The 21,928-nt window shown below is 40.8% G+C and overlaps 1 protein-coding gene across 1 annotated transcript; it reads left to right on the forward strand.

The window, feature by feature from the left end:
* The first annotated feature begins 7,857 nt into the window (after positions 1-7,857).
* meltf (melanotransferrin) lies at positions 7,858-21,231 on the forward strand. The gene is made up of 16 exons (XM_085436948.1): positions 7,858-9,146; positions 9,768-9,922; positions 10,327-10,426; positions 13,062-13,244; positions 14,228-14,381; positions 14,494-14,561; positions 14,679-14,863; positions 16,073-16,238; positions 16,335-16,486; positions 16,971-17,067; positions 17,165-17,359; positions 17,701-17,854; positions 18,332-18,399; positions 18,527-18,687; positions 18,878-19,070; positions 19,509-21,231. The coding sequence occupies exons 1-16, from the start codon at positions 9,104-9,106 to the stop codon at positions 19,574-19,576; spliced, it is 2,142 nt and encodes a 713-aa protein (XP_085293074.1). The 5' UTR covers positions 7,858-9,103; the 3' UTR covers positions 19,577-21,231.
* Positions 21,232-21,928: the final 697 nt, after the last annotated feature.

Genomic DNA, 21,928 nt, shown 5'->3' on the forward strand with positions numbered 1-21,928 from the left:
CCAGCTCCATCCCCACAACATTGCTGGCCTTACGGATTAGTTTATTAAGTCTGTTGGCATCTGCGACCCTCAGCCTGCTCCCCCAGCATGCAACAGCATAGAGGATCGCACTGGCCACCACAGACTCATAGAAAATCCTCAGCATTTTCTGGCAGATGTTGAAGGACCTCAGTCGCCTCAAAAAATAGAGATGACTCTGGCCCTTCCTGTAAAGTGCTGTGGTGTTTTTAGCCCAGTCCAGTTTATTGTCAATGTGTACTCCAAGGTATTTATAGTCCTCCACAATGTCAACACTGACCCCCTGGATTGAAACAGGGGTCAAGTGTTTCCTGGTCTTCCTGAAGTCCACGATCAGTTCCTTGGTCTTTGCCACGTTGAGCTGCAGATGATTCTGCTCACACCACGTGACAAAGGAGTCGACCAGATGGGTGTAGACACGATTGAGCAGGTAGATGATGGCGTCCTCAGTTCCGAGACGAGGCTGATAAGCGAACTGAAGGGGATCCAGGTGTGGTCTTACTATGGGTCGCAGCTGGTCCAGGATGAGCCTTTCCAGGGTCTTCATGATGTGGGAGGTCAATGCCACGGGCCTGTAATCCTGGGGGCCACTGGGACGTGGCGTCTTTGGTACAGGGACGAGGCATGATGTCTTCCACATCACCGGGACCCTCTGCAGACTCAGACTCAGCATAAACAGTTTATGAAAGACTCCACACAGCTGGGGGGCACAGGCCTTGAGGACGAGGGGACTCACTCCGTCTGGTCCAGCAGACTTGCCTGAGTGAAGTCTCCTCATTTGCATCTCAACCTGGTATTGAGTGAAGGTGATGGGTGGGGGAGGGGTGTCAGGAATCTCACAGGAGGCAACATGTGAAGAGAGAGGCTGGCACAGTGGTGTGGCTCTGGATTCCAGGCTGACTACAGGTGAGGTTGTGGGGGTAGGAGCAGACACTGTGGTGTCGAATCTATTGAAAAACAGATTCAACTCGTCGGCTCTATTCTCACCTCCCTCAGCTCCCCTGCTGTTGGTTGGCCTGAATCCAGTGATGGTCTTCATGCCCCTCCACACCTCTCTCATGCTGTTCTGCTGGAGTTTCCACTCCAGCTTCCTCCTGTAATTGTCCTTAGCCTCTCTGATCTTGTCCTTTAGTAACACCTGGATCTTCCTCACCTCCTCTTTGTTGCCCCCTCTGAAAGGCAGACAAAGTAAAGAAAGAGTAGAGTAGAAAAAAACTTTGGTTTCTTTTTTCCTGAGTGGACCTCAGCAGGTTGTTCCTGGATCAACATTAGCATGCTGATCCAGGAACAACAACAACACGGGAATATCAGATAGACCTCGGATAGACGATGTGTGTGTACCCATAATTTAGAATTTGGTAGTTTCTATGTAGCAATATCCATATTTTAAACACGGCATAAAGTCATGCTATGACTGTCAGACTCAAACTGTCCAAACAATAGTCTTCATATACAATTCATGCAGCTATTTAGTTCCTTCCACTTATCAAACTCTGCCCTGCAACTTAAGAAAACACTAGCACATAAAATACAGCAAAATTTAAATAAAACACAATAGGAGCTGGTTTTTGTTTTTTGCCTGCCCTCAAAAAATTTCATTGTGTTTATGAGCTTTTTTAAAGCTTTTGCAACTTTTTTTTTATTTGCTGGTGTTTTCTTAAGTTGCAGCATGTTTGACCAATCAGGCCCACCATACTAGCCCACCTGTCATAGAGTATACCCTATGACAGGCTGTTGGTCTAAGACAGAGGGACAAATGAACTTTCACACTCATATTCACTCATACTGCCAATTTGTAATCACCAGGTAACCCAACTTGCCTTTCTTTTGACTCTTGGACGAAGCTGGAGTGCCCAAGAAAAACCTATGCAGGCTCAAATAATGCTTTGTTCATATAATTACATAATGATAACCATAATAATAACATGAGTAATCATCTTTCAAATTTACGTCTTTTCTAATCAATGAACAAGAAAATAAAACACGTTTACCACGTAGTTATTACTGAAATGTTTGTTTTGGGGGTTTTGCCTTCCTGAGAACAAACTTTCAAAAGGGAGTTTTTTTTTTCCAAGTGCTTGCTCATAGGAGGTCAGTTGATTGTTGGGGTTTTCTTTGTATTGTTGTAAGGTTTATACCTTACAATATACAGTAAAGTGTGTTGAGGTGACACTGTTGTGATTAGATGCTATATAAATAAAACAGAGTTGAAGACCTTTTTGCAGATTCAGTTTACGCATTGGTTAAATAAAAAAACTGTAGCTACAAAACAAGACAACACAACAACAAAAATAAAGAGGCAGGTGAGATCCACCCAGGGTCTGGTCTGGTCCTCTCTCTCTCTCTCCTGCAGTCCAGGGTTGTTGTTTTTTTTATTATCATAATCTGATATTAAAGATTTAAATGATTTTTTGTGTGTAATTAGTATCAAATCATACATTTCAGATATTAACTAAAGGAAAAAAAGTAATCCCAGCCATACAGAGGACTACAAAATAATACAAGTGACTGAAAAACTTATTTTATGTTCATTCGACTTAGGCGCTCTGATGTCTGTACTTATCTCCACAGATATAATTCGTCACCAGGTCCAAGGTTCACACTTTCATAGTTCTTGAGTTCATCGAGTCCTGGAGTTCAGCTTGTCATTATCGAGAAGTTCGAAGCAAATATCCTGCAATAAAATACCCAGGGTCACTGGATATAAACTATTCCCATATCAGTCTTGGCAGGCCTAGGGCCTTCTGTGCAAGTTAAACTGTCATATGATAATTATATGTTTAGGTACAGTATATTGCCTGTGCATGACACTGGCCCTGGTTCATGTGACCAATGAGAAAAGCCTAGAAGCGCTCAGGACAGTCATGCAGAGGCAGTTCAACATTTTTATGCAAAGAACACTGTTTTGTCCTGCATTGTAAAATGCAGGTTAAACGCTTCATATTCAATGAAAGGCAGATTCTCATGTCTGCTGACAAAAAACACTGACTGAAAATGGCACCACTCTGACACCTCGGTGTGTCTGTCACCTCCGTGTCATCCTCATGCTGTCACAGCGTAAAAAATGAGCAAGCTCACACCCGGACAGTTTCGCCACAGTGAGGTCTTTCTGCTGATGAAGTTTTATTATCATCATCTCCTGTCCCGTGCCTGGAAATGATCGTTGTTAGGTATCTGAACATTTTGTCAACAATGAGAGCAATTACACATTTTATGATAAGGTCGACTTCCTGAGTTTTGGCAAAAGGCTGCAGATTTATAATTTGTTTTATGACCACAATAATGCATCCTCATGTGCTGCAGCATCCACCCAGCAGATGTTTGGCACTGCAGCATTGTAAAAAAAAAAGAAAGAAAGAAAGAAAGAAAGAAAGAAAGAAAGAAAGAAAGAAAGAAACATAAAAAAGGATTCAAACCTCTTTGAACTTTCTATTATTATCTCTGGATGTCAAACATAAGGCCCGGAGGCCAGAATTGGTCCAGCAAAGATGCCAATCCAGCCCACTGGACAACACTGGAAAATGTGAAGCAGGGCATAAATATTGAACTTTTAAATATATTTTCAGACTTTTTGTATATGTGGATATCTACAATAGAAATTTAGACATTTTTTTCCTTTTTGTGGACCCACAGTGAAAAATATAGGACACTTTCTGTGAATTAACAAAAACATTCTGTTTTATAGAAGGGCTTTTTTCCCTCTATTTTTTTCCACATTTCTTCCTTGTAATTGAAGTTGTGCTGACTGGTTTCTTCCATGTACTATAGCAAATTTTCTTTATCATGTATAAAAATTGAGACACACTGTTGAAATTGCATTTTGTTGTTGTATATTAAGATATCTCACTAATTAAATATTTTGTTATTTTGTTTTTTACAATGACAGAAAGGGGAGTTTCACTCCCACTTAAGATCAAAGTGGGCTGTATGTGGCCCACAATGTAAAATGAGAGTACAGTAACTCTCCTGAGACCTGTACAGTGAAACAGCCCCATACGGGACAAAGTTCATCCCTGTATATTATGCCTACAGGGAGTGCAGAATTATTAGGGAAGTTGTATTTTTGAGGAATAATGTTATTATTGAACAACAACCATGTTCTCAATGAACCCAAAAAACTCATTAATATCAAAGCTGAATGTTTTTGGAAGTAGTTTTTAGTTTGTTTTTAGTTTTAGCTATTTTAGGGGGATATCTGTGTGTGCAGGTGACTATTGCTGTGCATAATTATTAGGCAACTTAACAAAAAACAAATATATACCCATTTCAATTATTTATTTTTACCAGTAAAACCAATATAACATCTCCACATTCACAAATATACATTTCTGACATTCAAAAACAAAACAAAAACAAATCAGCGACCAATATAGCCACCTTTCTTTGCAAGGACACTCAAAAGCCTGCCATCCATGGATCCTGTCAGTGTTTTGATCTGTTCACCATCAACATTGCGTGCAGCAGCAACCACAGCCTCCCAGACACTGTTCAGAGAGGTGTACTGTTTTCCCTCCTTGTAAATCTCACATTTGATGATGGACCACAGGTTCTCAATGGGGTTCAGATCAGGTGAACAAGGTGGCCATGTCATTAGTTTTTCTTCTTTTATACCCTTTCTTGCCAGCCACGCTGTGGAGTACTTGGACGCGTGTGATGGAGCATTGTCCTGCATGAAAATCATGTTTTTCTTGAAGGATGCAGACTTCTTCCTGTACCACTGCTTGAAGAAGGTGTCTTCCAGAAACTGGCAGTAGGACTGGGAGTTGAGCTTGACTCCATCCTCAACCCGAAAAGGCCCCACAAGCTCATCTTTGATGATACCAGCCCAAACCAGTACTCCACCTCCACCTTGCTGGCGTCTGAGTCGGACTGGAGCTCTCTGCCTTTACCAATCCAGCCACGGGCCCATCCATCTGGCCCATCAAGACTCACTCTCATTTCATCAGTCCATAAAACCATAGACAAACTAGTCTTGAGATATTTCTTGGCCCAGTCTTGACGTTTCAGCTTGTGTGTCTTGTTCAGTGGTGGTCGTCTTTCAGCCTTTCTTACCTTGGCCATGTCTCTGAGTATTGCACACCTTGTGCTTTTGGCCACTCCAGTGATGTTGCAGCTCTGAAATATGGCCAAACTGGTGGCAAGTGGCATCTTGGCAGCTGCACGCTTGACTTTTCTCAGTTCATAGGCAGTTATTTTGTGCCTTGGTTTTTCCACACGCTTCTTGCGACCCTGTTGACTATTTTGAATGAAACGCTTGATTGTTTGATGATCACGCTTCAGAAGCTTTGCAATTTTGAGACTGCTGCATCCCTCTGCAAGATATCTCACTGTTTTTGACTTTTCTGAGCCTGTCAAGTCCTTCTTTTGACCCATTTTGCCAAAGGAAAGGACGTTGCCTAATAATTATGCACACCTGATATAGGGTGTTGATGTCATTAGACCACACCCCTTCTCATTACAGAGTTGCACATCACCTAATATGCTTAATTGGTAGTAGGCTTTCAAGCCTATACAGCTTGGAGTAAGACAACATGCATGAAGAGGATGATGTGGACAAAATACTCATTTGCCTAATAATTCTGCACTCCCTGTAGGTGTGAAGTAAGGTACGGAGCCCCGCAGGGGACATGGGAGAAAAAAAAATTAAGACAGACTTTTGCGAGATCTCGCAAAACAAACTCGGGATCTCACAAAAGTTTTGCGAGATCTCGCAAAACAAACTCGGGATTTCGCAAAACTTTTGCGAGATCTCACAAAACAAACTCGGGATCTTGCAAAACTTTTAGCCGCATTCTTCGGACGCTGGCTCGAAGCCGACCGGGAGGTCGAGGCACGATGTGCCGGGAAAGTGGTGTTCCTCCCGGCTGTAGTAGGTCTCGATCTCCCGTTAGCTTCGAGCTAACGGGAAGAATGCGGCTAAAACTTTTGCGAGATCTCGCAAAAGTTTTGCGAGATCTCGCGTATCTGAGTATTTTGTCCACATCATCCTCTTCATGCATGTTGTCTTACTCCAAGCTGTATAGGCTCGAAAGCCTACTACCAATTAAGCATATTAGGTGATGTGCAACTCTGTAATGAGAAGGGGTGTGGTCTAATGACATCAACACCCTATATCAGGTGTGCATAATTATTAGGCAACGTCCTTTCCTTTGGCAAAATGGGTCAAAAGAAGGACTTGACAGGCTCAGAAAAGTCAAAAACAGTGAGATATCTTGCAGAGGGATGCAGCAGTCTCAAAATTGCAAAGCTTCTGAAGCGTGATCATCAAACAATCAAGCGTTTGCGAGATCTCGCAAAAGTTTTGCGAGATCCCGAGTTTGTTTTGCGAGATCTCGCAAAAGTCCGTCTTAATTTTTTTTCTCCCATGTCCCCTGCGGGGCTCCGTAGTAAGGTGGAATAAAGTACACACACATTTTTCTTTGAAAAACGAAAGTGTGTTAAATGTCTAATATATCTCTCTATATATCTTATTAGCAGTGTAGGGCCTAACACGTTATTAAGTAACTCGTTACAGTAAGTACGTTATTATTGTGGTAACGAGCACGGTAACTAGTTATTATGCCAAAATCAGGAACACGTTAATCGTTACTGGGATTTAGATCGTCATTCGTTACTTCGTGTGGTGGCGGAGCTTCCACAGATTCAGTCATATTAGCAAGTGGTGGAGGCCAACAGGTAGATGAGGGAAAGGAGAGGCAGGAGGAGCAGAGACCCGAGGCGGCCACCGGTGAGTGTCAGGTGAACTGAACTTCAGGTAAGAAGTTATGACCTGCAGTCTGTCTGGGTCAGGTATGAACCAAGTTTAGGTGGAGTTTATTTTCGTTGTGCTGACTTTTTCGTACTGTGTGCTAGCTAGCATGATGGAGTTTCTATACAGCTGGGTGGTGCTATGATGTTACTGATGTTGAACTTTATTTTGTTTATAAGGTTAATTATTAGAGTTGCCAACCATCCCCTAAACAATGGAATCGTCTCCTATTCAAAGAAAATACTACGAGTTTCGTATTGAGGTGAAAAGGAACGGTTTGTCCCGGACTTCAGCTACAATGAAAAAGACACAAAGCTGGATTTATTCTGTGTCTTTGCTGCACAGCTGCATCTTCTTCTCTCATTCTCTCCCCCTCCCTCTCCTGTTTCTACTTCAATCATAAAACTGATCAATGATCAGCTGATCGGCTTTTCTCTCTTGTTTGTTTATCGCCCACTTTGTACCAGAAAGAGTAAACCAGTGGATGTCGCCATAAGCAACAGCAGCACGTTTAAGCTTGATCAGCTATTGTTAGAGTTTATTTAATATTAATTTCTAGTATCAGCTGATGTTTGCTGGAGCCACAGCTGTAAACCTGCTGGTCATGATATCGGTTTGGTTATCTGGTGAGAGGGAAACATGAAGATGAAACCAGGAGATGTCCTTACTGAATCATCAGAGCTGAACAGGTGATGGAGAAACAGGTTTACCTTTTAGGTGACATGAATGAGTTGAAGGGAAGTTATGAACTGTTTCTGAGAGACAAATAACACCAGGATCCTTTTTTAGGTAGCTGACAGCTGGTAACTGTGCAGGGGCGGCTCTAGCAAAGTGTTGCCAGGGGGTCAGGTAGGGCATTAACAGGGAAAGGGGGGGCACAAAGAAACACTTTTCTTTCTTACTCTCATTTAAAATGTCTCGCTTTTAAAAAATAATTATCTGAGTCTTACAACAAATAAGTGATAGATTGATGCATATATACCATCAAAACAGTGTACATCACTGTCACAACAGTGTTTCTTTTCATTCAAAGGAATTATTTTTCCTATAATGGTGGGTCGGTCTCTAGTCAAAACGCGCGGACCGATTTTTTTGTCCCAGTCCAGCTCTGTATGCAGCTCATTTGCACTCTGGTGTTACCCACATCTTCCTGTTTGGAAGGCAGAATTTCCGAGTTCTGAGTACAATCGAAAGCGCCACGACTGCAGTTTTCCTGTTGGATGTAAAAAGCGCACATGATGCTGTGACGTAGGCTAGAATCATGGGGCGGTCAACGACGGTCCAGGCGTGGGTTTTCTCTCGTGGAAATATGCACATTATCTTTTCCTTTCTATTGGTCGGTGGCACAGTGCACTTGTGGCAAGTAAGCAAGCTAGAAGACTGGCAAAGTTATGGAAGAAACACATTAACAAGAGAATTCTGAGTAAAACCAAAGTTACTTTCCCTAGTAACTAGTTACTTTGAAAGTAACGAGTAACTTGAAGTAACTGAGTTACTTTTGAGAGAAGTAACTAGTAATGTAACTAAGTTACTAATTTAAAGTAACTTACCCAACACTGCTTGTTAATGATATAAAAGGCTCCCCCACCAGCATCAACAGATTTACTCACAGACTCATGCCTCTGCAACACTTTATTAATAAGTCGTAGTACTATAAATCCATCACAGAGAGACTTTTTTTTTTATCTGCGGTAAAAATAACTTTTGTGTAGACATGTGTATTTCTTAATTTTAAGTGAGATTTTAAATGCCCAACTTTTACGTGTAATCCTTACATTGTGGTCACCTTGTGGTAACAAGGCCGAACTGACTGCAACTTATGGAAAACGAACGTTACAAAAAAACCCCCAAATCATGTCAAATTTAGCAGTAAGAGCAGGTAAAAACACTTCTTGTTTTGTGAGTCAGTTACAACCTCAATGTGCTGGCCTGAATTCCTTCTTTCCTTTTGCACATCAGTGGAAAAGCACCACACTGATCGAGGAGAGGAGGGAGGGGGAAAGCAGAGGTGGGTTAAAAAAGACCTCTGTGTCCAGGCTTTGGCCTGCAGCCAGGCAGCGGCAGCAGAGACGTGTCAGACCTGGTAAACCAGGGAGGCACACTCCTTAAAGTCTAGAAAAAACTTGAGCTAATATCTTCTTTTAATCCCTGCAAGACACTATTATAGTTGTAAAACAGTGGAAAATACAGCCTTATGCAAGCTTTGCACGTGGACTTTAAGCTGAGCCTTGGAGATTGAAGGAGGACTTTGACTCAGAAGTCACTTTATAAAGCAGAGGAGAGGAGAAAGGAGGTTATTTCATCCAGCAGAGCGAAAACAAGAACAAGGCTGTGGCCATGTGGAGGACAGTTGGAACACTACTGCTAATACTACATACTGGTAAGACTGGCTTTTTAAAGCTAAATATGCTGTAAATGTATGAAAGAAAGTGCAACCGTTTTTCTTTTATATGAAAGATCTTTGATCCTGTGTTGGATCTTATTGAGTGTCCATGTACAGAAAAACAATTTTACTTTTAGATTTGAATATTCTTAAGACTCTTAAGATTTAAATAATTTGGCAAAAAAAAAAAATTAACCAAAAATGATTAAGAAACCATAATGACAAACTGTGCACAACAACGTTACTTACAAAAGGTTTAAAAAGTAGGACGTTTACCTTGTACTGGTGCCTTTTGTATTATTACAGTTATTTCTGGTTACATCTTTACTAACTGATGACCAATAAAAGTGAAGCTATTTCTATGAATAATCCCCTATTCTGGAGGAATAACACTGTTCAGTCCTTATTGCTGTACCACAGAGAAAAATATCTGAGAAAATGAATGTCGTGTGTGCAGTAAAAATATGCTTCCTTTCCCATTTAGTAAATTATTTTGCAACCCTTTTTAGATCCCAGCTCCCATGTTGGGAATAGCAGTGCTGAAGCAGAATGTAATTTTTGTAAATCAGGTGGTGTAACAATTTAATGCCAGAATAACTCCCTCTGTCTCTCCCTCAGTGTTTGGCCAAAGCACAATCAAATGGTGCACCATCTCACAGAACGAGCAGAGGAAATGTCAGGCCATGTCTCAGGCTTTCAGCACAGCCTCCATCCGTCCTTCCCTCAGCTGCGTCAATGCAGCGTCAGTGGAGGACTGCGGTCAGAAACTACAGGTAAGATTGAACTGGTAGGAAATCAAACTTGAAGCTTCCTTGGGCCCAGAAAATTTGAAGATTGTTTATTTCAGTTATGTGGGACCAACAAGGACCCATTAAAGTTGATTAAATGCTCCGAGTACCATAAAGTACAGTCAGACTTCAGATAACAACATAAACCATGAACCAATAACTTGGTGATCTGTTATCAGCACAATGCACACTTTGTGTTCCTTTTTTTATGACAACCACAGACTGGGAGCTTCATGTTTATTTTAAAACCTTCATTGGTAAAGACTTGTTGTTGTTTCAAATATTTCTTCATTAGTTATCATCTTTGCAATGTTTGAGTTAATGAGTCATCCATTACTGCTGACGCCCTATGTCCTGTGTTTCACTATCATTAATATTTTTGTCTGCAGAGAAAGGAAGCTGATGCCCTGTCCATGTCTGCCAAAGACATCTACAACTTGGGGAAAACAGCTTCGTTTAAGATGGCTGGCAGTGAATCACAGGCTGGCTGTAAGACCCCAAATCAGTGAATTACAATTAAGGAGAAGTGATGAAGCTAGCGGGTTCTTAGCTTAGCTGAGCGCAGCATAAGTACAGGAACATGACAAAGTTTTTAAAAAAGGCCTTCGATCACTGCATGCTTGTTTAAATAATACAGAATAACTAGAAATGTCTAAATAAATAAAATAAATATTCTAACAACTGTTTCTTTGGCCATAGACAGACTACAATCAACTAACAAAACAATGAAAACAAAAGACACCCTGTTTCAGTTTTAAGGTTTTACATATTGGAACATTTAAATACAACCTCTAATGCAGTGGTTCTCAAACTGTGGTACACGTACCACTGGTGGTACGTGGGCTCCCTCTAGTGGTATACAGGAAGTCTCCAAAAACATTTTAAGATTAAATAATATACTATTTTCTGATTGAGGGATTTCTGAAAGTTTTAAACCTACAGCTTTGCTGTCACTTCCAACATAAATGAAGACAAAACTAAACAGCAGTGACATTTGTAGGGTTATTAAAGTTGGACTAGCGGGTATATAATGATGTGCTATGTGGTGGCTAGCAACAGAGCTATGGTTAGCATAGTATAAACGCATTAGCACAGTGAAGCTGGAGGATGAACGCTAACTTTTTCAACTTGATAAATGTTAACGCGAGGGTTCCCGATGGTTAGGGACAAATGCAGTTGTATGGCAGGATGCTGTAAACGGACCAGTCAGGAGACTAGTGAGGTTATCTATTCACAATATGACAAGTAGATATTGCACCTTGGTATTAAATAAATTAATTAATTAATTAATTAATAAAAAAAAAACGAACCTAAAATGCAGTACACCCCATGATTCAGTGAACCACGTTTAGCAGCAACAACTGAACATAATCACTTTCTGTATAACTTTATCAGGCTCTCACATCACTGGGGAGAATTTCGGTCCACTCCCTTTTCCAGAGCTACTTCAGATAATTGAGATTTGCACTCATTAATTTGTACACAGCTCTCTTAAGGTCGTGACAGAGCATTTCAATCAGGCTGAGGTTTGGACTTTGAATGGGCCTTTGCCACACCTTGATCACTTTTTCAGACATTCTGTTGTAAATTTGCTGCTAAGGCACAGATCACTGTCCATGGTATATGGCCGATTCCATGACTGCAATAGGTCTGAACGGCGTACTGCGCCCTGCAGTATTTGACAAATATTGTGTACGTTATGGCCAAACATCTCCAGGTTGGTCTTGTCTGTCTAAAGGACACTGATCCAGAAGCCTTGTGATTTTGTTCAGATGCAGCTTTGCAAATCCTAAGCTGTGCCTTATTCTTTTTTAGAGGAAAGAGGTTTTCTCCTGGCAACCCTTCAAACAATCTGTACTTGTTTAGTCTTTTTCTAATTGTGCTAATTCTAATGAACTTCTGAAATTAACATGGCAACTGAGGCCTGCCAGCCCGTGATCACTCCTGAGGCGTAATATAATGACCATTTGTCAAGTTCCTGAGGGACGTGAAAGGTGACCCTCCACGTTCTTATGCTATGCGACAGGTTAAGGATGAAATCCAGTAGAATGACACTCCAACCATGTATTCAAGCCCTAACCCCGTCCTAACCCCGTCATTAAAGTGCTAAGGTTAACCAGCACTTTAATGACGTTGGATAGTGTTTTCCAAAGCGATTTAAGTATAACAAAAGTACATGTGTGGATTCATTCCAAACGATTCTCATGTTTCCTCATTTTTAAGATCTTGTAACCTAGGGACGTGTTGGGTGCCCGGAAGAGTAATATATCGAGGATTTGTCATGTACTGTAAAATGTTACGCTTTGGGAGTGAGAGTGTGTTGTTTTTGCAGTTCGTCTGAGCATCACACATTCTGGGGAGAATTTGCTGGGGTACCCACAGTTGGGAAAATTGTGTCAAAACTGATGCTTTTATAGAGATGCTCACACTTACTGATGATCAATTAATCGAATGTATTTGATAAGGAACACCTGGCTGCTACTCACCCTCTTAATTCCCGCAGAAGCAGTAATGGTGTTTTTAGAGTTTCTCACACTATTTCTGAGTTTTGGCTCAGTTTGTAAGGGTTAGTTAATTTGTTGCTAATGAAACAAGAGTAGCTTGATTTCTCATAAAAAGCAAGCACATAGGCCTAAATAAACAGCATTACATATGAATAATGTTTTATTCATATGTAAAGGTTTTACTATTATTACATAGTAAAACTCATCTTTTGTCACTCTTGAAGCTTTTATGACATTTTAAGCTTTTATGACTCTTCAAAAAGGATTATCTTCTGAACTCAGCGGAGAATATATCTCATTTGCTCTTTATATCATGTCTTTCTATTGAGTTTATATCTTCTGGCTTATCTCTACTAACATTAATGCACAGTGTTTCATAGAGATAGCAAATGACCAAGTCAGCCATTATGTTTACCTAGGATAAGTGTGTTACATTATGACTGCTGTTAATCCCAACAATAATTGTACATGTGGGATATTTCAAAACTGATGTGGTAAACTATACTTTGATCCCAGATATCTTTTGGTCTCTTCAGTGTCAACATGTCAGACACCATTTGTGGGTCTAGATTTATCAGTCTCATACAGCGGTTGCTAATACCTGTGCTTTTTTGCTTCAGCTGTCACCACCTACCATGCAGTTGCTGTAGTGAAGAAAAAAAACTCTGGCATCAATATCCACAACCTGGCAGGAAAGAAGAGCTGCCACACCGGGATAGGTCGCACTGCTGGGTGGAACATGCCCATAGGGTACTTGATAGACCAAGGCTACATGTCCGTGATGGGCTGCAACATCCCACAGGGTATGAATGACATGTTTGAGTTTTGAATATTTAGTCATTTTAGACAGAATACAACATGACAGGAACACAGTACAGCTAGCAGAGAATAACATGAGTTAAGTTTGTTTTATGGAGTAATCTTGAACAGGTGAGTACGGAGGTACAAGACGAAGTGACCAGGACAACACAGCCTACAATTATTTTCACAGCTACATAGAACTTATTAATAAATGATCAGATGATAGCGAATATATATATTTATATATACACTAAAGGAACATTGTGTCATTTTAACTGGAAGTTGAACCTGCAGTAAAAAAATACCCGCATAGGAAGGTTATCATGATTAACATAGTGATGTGTGTTTTTAAAGTAAAAGCCTCCAAATGGTTGTATAAATCAGCGGTCCCCAACCTTTTTTGCGCCACAGACCGGTTTATGCCCGACAATATTTTCACGGACCGGCATTTAAGGTGTCGCGGATAAATACAACAAAATAAAACTAGTACCGGTACCGAAAAAAAAGAGATATTCATAACACACGTGAAAAGACCGAGGAAAACAGAGTTAACGATAAAAAGGATAACAGGGACAGTGAGAAAGGGCACTTAAAAAGAGAAAAAAGAAAAATCTCCTGGATCACCTGTTGAGAGAAAAAGAAGAGAAAACAAGCAAAAAAAAAAAAAACCAGAGCAACATACTAAACACAACACCATCGCATTAATCTAGCTAAGTATAAACAGCAGTAAATACTAAATATTGAATGTTGTTGTGCAGCAAGCAGGACCGACAGCACACAGTGTTTATTTTGGTACTTCGGTGTATGAACTCTACAGGAAAAATATTAAAATGATAATGCTAATAAAACTAACTGAGATTGCCTGCTGAACATTCAAAGTAAACTTTACACACTTCTCAAAATACATATTCTTACAGAATAATGTAATACACCGGTTGCATGTCACAGTAACATTTCGTTGCATGTGTGTGTGTTTGCATATTAGGTGTTGCAAATTTCTTCAATGCCAGTTGTATCCCTGGAGCTACCCAAGGTGAGCCCCAGTCTCTATGTCAGCTGTGCATAGGAGATGAAAGTGGGCAGCACAAATGTGAGATGAGCAGCAATGAGAGGTACTACAGCTACGAAGGAGCTTTCAGGTAAACCCACATTCACACTCATTACACTCTTACACAGAAGATACACAGTTAGGTATGAGTCCAGTATATCTGTTAATTTGTTTCTATTTCACAACAATCTTGGTCTCTGTAGGTGTTTGGCTGAAGGTGATGGAGATGTGGCCTTCATCAAAGACACAACTGTAGGGGAGAACACTGACGGTAAAGTCATAGTTAGTGAAGGGTAGACAGACATTAGTTGGTTATTATAGTAATTAGTTTCCTACTAAGCCGGTTTTATCATTCAGGATGTAACTTAACCAGGTGCTTCTTCACCAGGTCGTGGTCCAACCTGGGCAAAAGATCTGAAGTCCTCAGACTATGAACTGCTGTGTCCTGATGGCACTAGAGCTCCTGTTACTCAGTGGAGCCGGTGCAACCTGGTCCCTGTCCCATCTCGTGGTGTTGTGGTCAGAAATGACATCAGTCCCTCTGTGGTGTTTAACATGCTGATGGAAGGCCTGGTAGGTCCAAACAAACCCTCCTTAGGAACATTCAGACATTAATGGCACATCAGTAGCACCTCAGTAAGCCAAGGGGTTATTTTTCTGCATTGTGAAAGTCAGAGCCTTTTTTTCCCCACCTACACAGTATGAATAACCATTACAAAAAAAATGTAAACAAAAAAACATTAATATCATTATTAAAGATGGTCACTAAATGTAAAGTTAAACAAACTCAGGCTACTGAACCTATTTGATTTTATAATCGGTTGAATACTACTACTACTACTAATAATAATAATATTAAATTGTATTTGCACTTTTCAAAACTAGTGTTACAAGGTTCTGCTGTCCAAACATTTTAAGTCAATTAAAAATCTTCACTAAAATTTGAAGGTGTGATTCAAATGTGAACAACTTAAAATTAATATTAATAGCAACTCCTAAAAGAAAAAGATGGAATTAAACATCATATATTCAAATAAACACACACATTTATGTACACATTTATGTACACATACCTAAAATTACAATATTCCTCTGGAGGTAGTAGCAAGCCTGGGTGACCTTGTTTGTGTCTCTCAAAGGTGAGATTAGAATTGAAAATCAATTAAATCTGTGCTGTGCTGCCATATGTTCCACTTACTGTCTGGTTACGTGCTTGTCAGTTGTACAGATGGCTAGTTAAGCCTGAATCAATCTCCAATAATAATTTTGGAAGAGTGTGTTCTTCGACCATCTGAAGCACCTCGGTTTAACTGTACTTATGCTACTGACAGCAAATTACCAGCTTCAGTGCTAAAAGCACGAGTAATGGCAAAAGCTCTGTGATATTAATAAAACTCCACAATAGTCACCAGTTTAGCCTTGGTGTGAGATTGCTTACATTTCTTATTGCATATAGAGTGTGTGGGTGTGTTAGTGTAGTTAAGAGTTCAAACTGGAGGTTGGCTGTGAGCTGAAAATGTAAGACTTCACTCAAGTCTGTGTTAGAGGCCAACTGAAATAATAGCTTAGAAACACTGGCATATGGTTTATATACATGTGAACATATGGTTACCACATGGCTTTCAAGTTGTCAAGTTTGGAATAAAGTGTAAAAGTATTTTAAGATATGGCAGGATTTAACCATCTTAACCTTTACATGTGATAATGCCTTCCATGTTTTATTTGAATAACACTCTAGTCATAGTACTCCAGTGTTAATTGACATTGACCTCCTGTTTGCAGCAAAAGTCAAACTTCCCCATGTTTTCATCGGCGGATTATGGAGACGGAACTGTGCTTTTCTCTAATCTCGCCACCACCTTTAAGGCAGCTAACTCAGATGAACCCAAGAAGTGGATGGGTAATAGGTACCATAATGCTTTGAAGGCCATGGACTGTGATCCCAAAGGTGAACAATCTTTTATTAAACACTTCGGATCATTCCTTAACTTGCTTTAAAACCTATTTAACTGTCTTTACAACCTACAACTACCTCCCATGTCAGATATCCCAAATGCCCTGCGGTGGTGTGTGATATCCAGCGGTGAGCAGCAGAAATGTGCTGACATGAGCGTGGCCTTCCAGAGTAAAGGGCTAACTCCAAACATTAACTGTGTCTACGGGGACTCTGTGACTGACTGTATGAAGAAAATCAAGGTAACAGAAATCTCCCTACTGGTTCTTAGTCCCTAAAACGACAATAACTCCGATCATTGCATTCAGTTCCCTACAAACACGTCACGTAATGCAAGTGTTGCATTTACCTACTGCATAAAATGATATTGCCTGACTGAAAACCTTCACAGAGATATTGCCTAACATTTAGCTTTACTGAAATAGCAAACATGACTGTGTGGGCCCACAGTAGACAGCAAACCCACCCCTGTTCTACAGCCCACAGCAGTTTTGCCTTTTGGGGCAAAACTGCTATATTAAGGATACATAATACTCACATGTACATTGTCTTGTTACCTCACAACTAGCATGCACTTACGAATATATGTAAATATGTTACTTACTTATCTCAGACAGCTATTATACATCAGCCTGCAGAATACTTTTGTAGAAATGATATAAAAAATGCTTTATTCTAGCAGTTCTGGTATCTTTACTCCAGCGTTTCCTTGTCATGTGTTTATAGAACAAAGAGGCCGACGCCATCACTCTGGATGGAGGTTATATCTACACTGCAGGCAAAGACTATGGCTTGGTCCCAGCTACTGGCGAGAGCTACACAGGTAAAAACACAGAGACTCCAAAATACAGTCACAGTGGTCTGGTTTCACAGACGAGAAGCAATCATGCAGGTGGGGTTTTTTTCTTTTCTTTCTCCAGACGACCATGATGGTTCCTCATACTACGCAGTTGCAGTGGTGAAAAAGAGCAGTTCTGACATTCGTAACCTAGACGACCTGCGTGGCCGTCGCTCCTGTCACACCGGATATGGCCGCACAGCTGGCTGGAACATTCCCGTAGCAGTTCTGATGGAGAGAGGTCTGATCAGCCCACAACAATGTCAGATACCCCAAGGTCAGTTTGGTGTGTGTGTGTGTGTGTGTGTGTGTGTGTGTGTGTGTGTGTGTGTGTGTGTGTGTGTGTGTGGTAGAAGTATGAGCTGATGTGGTCAGGAGGCAAATATAGAAAACTGTGAGCTTTGATAGCAGAGGCTGTAATAAAACTGTGTTATTTTTAGTTTCTCCAGTTCATTACAACCCTGATTAAGTTTTTTAAATTTGAGGCACATTTATGGTCAAACTGTAACACCAGTGGAATGATCAAACACTGCTGTTGCTCTTTCTTTTACCTCAGATAGAGCCTAAATTGTCAGGGCAGTCTCTAAATTTGCATTTTATGTTTCCCATGATGCTTAGCTGTTGGAGACTTCTTTGAAAAGTGCTGTGTACCAGGTGCGAATCAAGCCGGTTTCCCCAGCAGCCTGTGTGAACTCTGTGTGGGAGACGAATCAGGACAGAACAAATGCGAGAAAGGAAAAGACCTTTATGATGGCTACGACGGCGCCTTCAGGTACTAAAAACCCACCCCAAGCCCACTGCACCGCATCAGGAAATCTGGATTCATTCACTGAAGGAAGACATTTTTTACCCTCTTCTGTACAAACACTGCATTTCTTTAAGTCAGCATTTGTTAAAGCAGCTTTGAGCAATATTTTGCCCTGACAGTGTATCAAATAATTTAAGAGGATGTTGTTAAAATATTTTCTAATATAGCAGAAACAAGGTTTTGTCCTGTTTAAAGGAGATTTTCCTTCCCACTGTCGCCAAGTGCTTGCATATAGGTGGTTGTCAGGTTATTGGAAGGTCTTTACCTTTCAATTTTCAGCAGTGGAAATTTCATACAGATCCAAATCACAGAAGCATTTCTGATATATTTGTGTATATGGGAAACATGCCACAGCTCCTCCAAATTATAAAGTATAAATTCTATTGAAGATTAATGCACTCACGCAACACTTGCATGTGTTTGTTTATCCGGTCGTTTCAGGTGTGTGGCAAAAGGAGAGGGAGACGTGGCGTTCGTCAAGCATTCTACTGTCCTCGAAAACACTGACGGTAAGACGAGTAACACCGGACTTTGAGATGCTCACCTTTAAACATCTCCTATTTTAGGGAGAATAAAAAAAACAAACAAAAAAAACATGTTTACATTAAAGTCAGTCATCTGAATTGTGTTGTGTAGGTCTGCTGCCTTCAGATTTCCAGCTGCTCTGTCAGTCTGAAGGTAAAGCCGAGGTAACGCATTATAAATACTGCAACCTGGGCAGAGTCCCTTCCCACGCTGTAATGGTACGCCCAGACATGAACATCCATGCTATCTATGGACTTTTGGACCAAGCACAGGTAATGCTGTTCATCTGAATGTTCTTTGTGAGAGTCAGAGATCCTTCAGAATAAGAGTTTGGGGATTTTTGGCAGTATGTTCAAGGATGCTCTGAGGTCTGAGAATTCAAACTGGGCATCCAAAAGCATGAATTACTCTGTCAAGCATGATTTTCCCATGAAATTTTTATATCCATGTGTTTCTTTGCAGACATATTTTGGCAGTGACACAGGTACTGCTTTCAAGATGTTTGACTCACAGGTGTACAAAGGTACAGATCTTATTTTCAAAGACTCCACTGTGCGTCTCGTGGGTGTTGCTGACAGAAAGACCTACCAGGAGTGGCTGGGCCAGGTCTACTTGGACTCGCTGGTTGATTTGGAGTGCAGCTCATCGAATGCAGGTAAAGCCAACATGCTAACCTATGTATGTCAAGTCTGAAGCTCCAGGCACTAGCCTAGTGTAACATAAAGACTGGAAATGGGGAAACTAGTAGAAGTATGGCATGCTCACACAAGAGTTTAAGACAGATGATGGAAAATGAAATGAAACAATGCAGCGGCCTCTTTAAGTTGAAATGCCAGAGTGCAGTTGTCCTAAATTTCTGTCTTAAAGTTTGCAAGGAATAAAAAAATGCGTGCTTTGTATCTGATACAAAAAGTTCCACTGATGGACAAAAATAAACAGATTGAAGACAATGGAGATCTAGAGTTGAAGAAAACTTGTTCCAACTTAAATTTGACTAAAAGCCGGCCATCTGTCTCGGGGATTGCTTCATTAACATAAAAATAAGTCTCATGTACAGCCTCGCTAATATTTCTTGATCTCTCTCCTTTTCCAGTGGCGTCCTCTGTGTGGCTGCTGCCAACTGCCTTGTTCAGCTTCATGCTGACCAACTACTGGATGTAACAACAGCATGACAGGCCTACACGGCTACTCTTTTCCCCACTCCTTTCCCCTTTTTCGTTTTTCTGTATGCTCTCCTTTCTGAGACACAACTGTCACTTCTTTTCCTTTTTTTTTCATTCACCTCTTTTCACCACATTAATGTCCAGGCTTTAATTCTTCTGATTGCTGTCCACTCAACCCCCGCCACCATAAATGCATTCACTGCCCTGGGAGCCCTTTGCCTTTCTGTATTTGCCTGATTGTATGTTAATTAAACACACGAGAGGACGGCATGTCGGAGCTGCCTTCGGATGTGAGATGTAGTAGTGCTGATGCACAACGCTTCCTGTTTTTGTGGCAGAGGTATGAGTAAGCTACCAGTCGACTGTCAGCCAAATAGGGGAACGTGCTGCTGCCGCTTTGTTTACTAAAGGTGAGCTGCCATATCAGTGCATGTGCTGCCATCTGTTACTGTAAGTGGGTAATGCAGCACCGTCTCTCCAAATCTGGCTTTGCAAAGAAAGCGCAGTCTGACTTTTAAGCTCACGTGTGAGCCGTTAAAGATTTAAAACTGTCCTGACCTAGCCAGTTATAACTGGATTCACACCGGCTTTTTAGTTTCCCAAGGTTTCCTGTGAGTCCACAAGTCAGATTGCTGCTTTGCTGCCACTTGCACTGTAAATACTGCATACGAGCACAGCCTTTTTCTTGCTCCAGGCTGTTTCTACTGTAAGCTAATACCATATCAGTGAAAATGGACTAGTGTGACCTGCACACAGAGCTGTGCTGCGAATGTGTAATGACAAGCAACTCCATGTGCGTCCGTAGGCTGTCTGCTTCATGTATACTCCTCAAATGTTTAAATTTTAAGTCCTTAAATGATGCGATCAAGCCTGCACCAGTGCAGTGAAATCTGTTTTTTTCTCATTATTGATTGTAATCTGATGCATTTGATCGGGAACAGCAGTGTCAGCAGACAATACATGTTCCACCATCCAGCCATTTTCTGCACATTTTGCAGTTTATCCGTTTTTTCACAGATGGAGTGAATAAAACCAGCACAACCTGTCAGGTTCCAACAACTTTGGGGAGAACATGAAGGAGACACCCTGTGGTTTGTGTCAGAGGGTGAATGCGAATTTGTTTTTCTGGATGGTTGAAGTGACAGAGGAGTGTTGGTGCAAGACTTGTTTGGGTCATTTGGACTTTAAAACCTTGAAAAAATTGTTTAATTTCAATTTTTGTAGGTCTAGTCTGGTTAGGAAGGGGTTTGATTTTCCTTTAATCATTCCAGAGTGTGATCGCATGTCTTCCAACCCAAACAGCTCACTTACTCTCTCTTTAACAATGACTGTTTTTGCTCAGATTCACTGTACCTGTTGGATGCTGCTGCTGCTGCTGCTGCTGCTTGATGCTATTTCCTGTTGTTAACATGCTGATTGGATGTGAATTTTTCCTATGTTAAGAGATTTATTTTTATATGAAGTTCAGGTGCCATATCAGTGTATATGTACTGACTCATGTTGTCAGAAACCAATGCCTTCTCTTTCTGTGGATAAGACATGTATTTCTATGTGAAATGATGGAACATGTGACTAATATTTAGTTGCCAGGCCAGTGTGTCTGCACAAGTATTTCTAAATAAAGCTCTTTCTAATGAAATAAAGCTCTTTACTGCAAAATGCACTCTGTAGAGCCTTCTTTAAAATTGTCCAGTGTTTTTTTTTTTTCACTTTTCTGTAGGTGTTTCAAATTCTCTCTCCATGAGGATCTTTTTTGTGGCCACTTTATTAGGCACAACTGTTCAACACTGTTAAACACAAATATTTAACCGACTAATCACATCACCGTAACTCAGTGCAATTAAACATGAGGGAGGTGACCTGTTCAGGTTTAAACTGAGCATCAGATTTGGGAAGAAAGTTGATTTAAGTGACTTTTTGGTGCCAGACGGGCTGGTCTGAGTCTTTAGAGGCTGCTGATCTGCTGAGAGTTTTCCACACAACTATTTCTAGAATATAGAGAGAATGATCTAAAAGTATCCAGTTGGCAGCAGTTCTCTGGGTAAAAATATTTTTATTATTCAGGGGACAATAATTCTTCAGGCTGATGGAAGGGAGCAGAAAGAAAATAACTACTTTTTACAACCAACATTTGCAGCAGAGCATCTCTAAACAGATTACACATCAAACTTTGAAGCAGGTGGGCTATGCCAGCAGAAAACCAAATTGGGTGCCCCTCCTGTCCACTGAGATCAGGACAAACCCCCCCTCCCAAAAAAACAAACAAACACAATAATCAATTAGAAAACAATGCCTGGTCTGGTGAGTCCAAAAATCTGCTGTGACATTCAGACGACAGGGTCCAAATTTG

The sequence above is a fragment of the Copadichromis virginalis genome, linkage group LG17, assembly GCF_057382275.1.
Source record: "Copadichromis virginalis isolate Kocher_CV1m ecotype Utaka linkage group LG17, C_Virginalis_male_GT1.1, whole genome shotgun sequence".
NCBI classification, from domain to species: Eukaryota; Metazoa; Chordata; class Actinopteri; order Cichliformes; family Cichlidae; genus Copadichromis; species Copadichromis virginalis.

Excerpts from the sequence above, each read along its gene's own strand:
- meltf (XM_085436948.1), top strand. The coding sequence starts at position 9,104 with ATGTGGAGGACAGTTGGAACACTACTGCTAATACTACATACTG. Across the intron at positions 16,239-16,334 it reads CATGGACTGTGATCCCAAAG|ATATCCCAAATGCCCTGCGG; the intron begins GTGAACAATCTT and ends CTCCCATGTCAG. Across the intron at positions 17,855-18,331 it reads GGCTACGACGGCGCCTTCAG|GTGTGTGGCAAAAGGAGAGG; the intron begins GTACTAAAAACC and ends CGGTCGTTTCAG.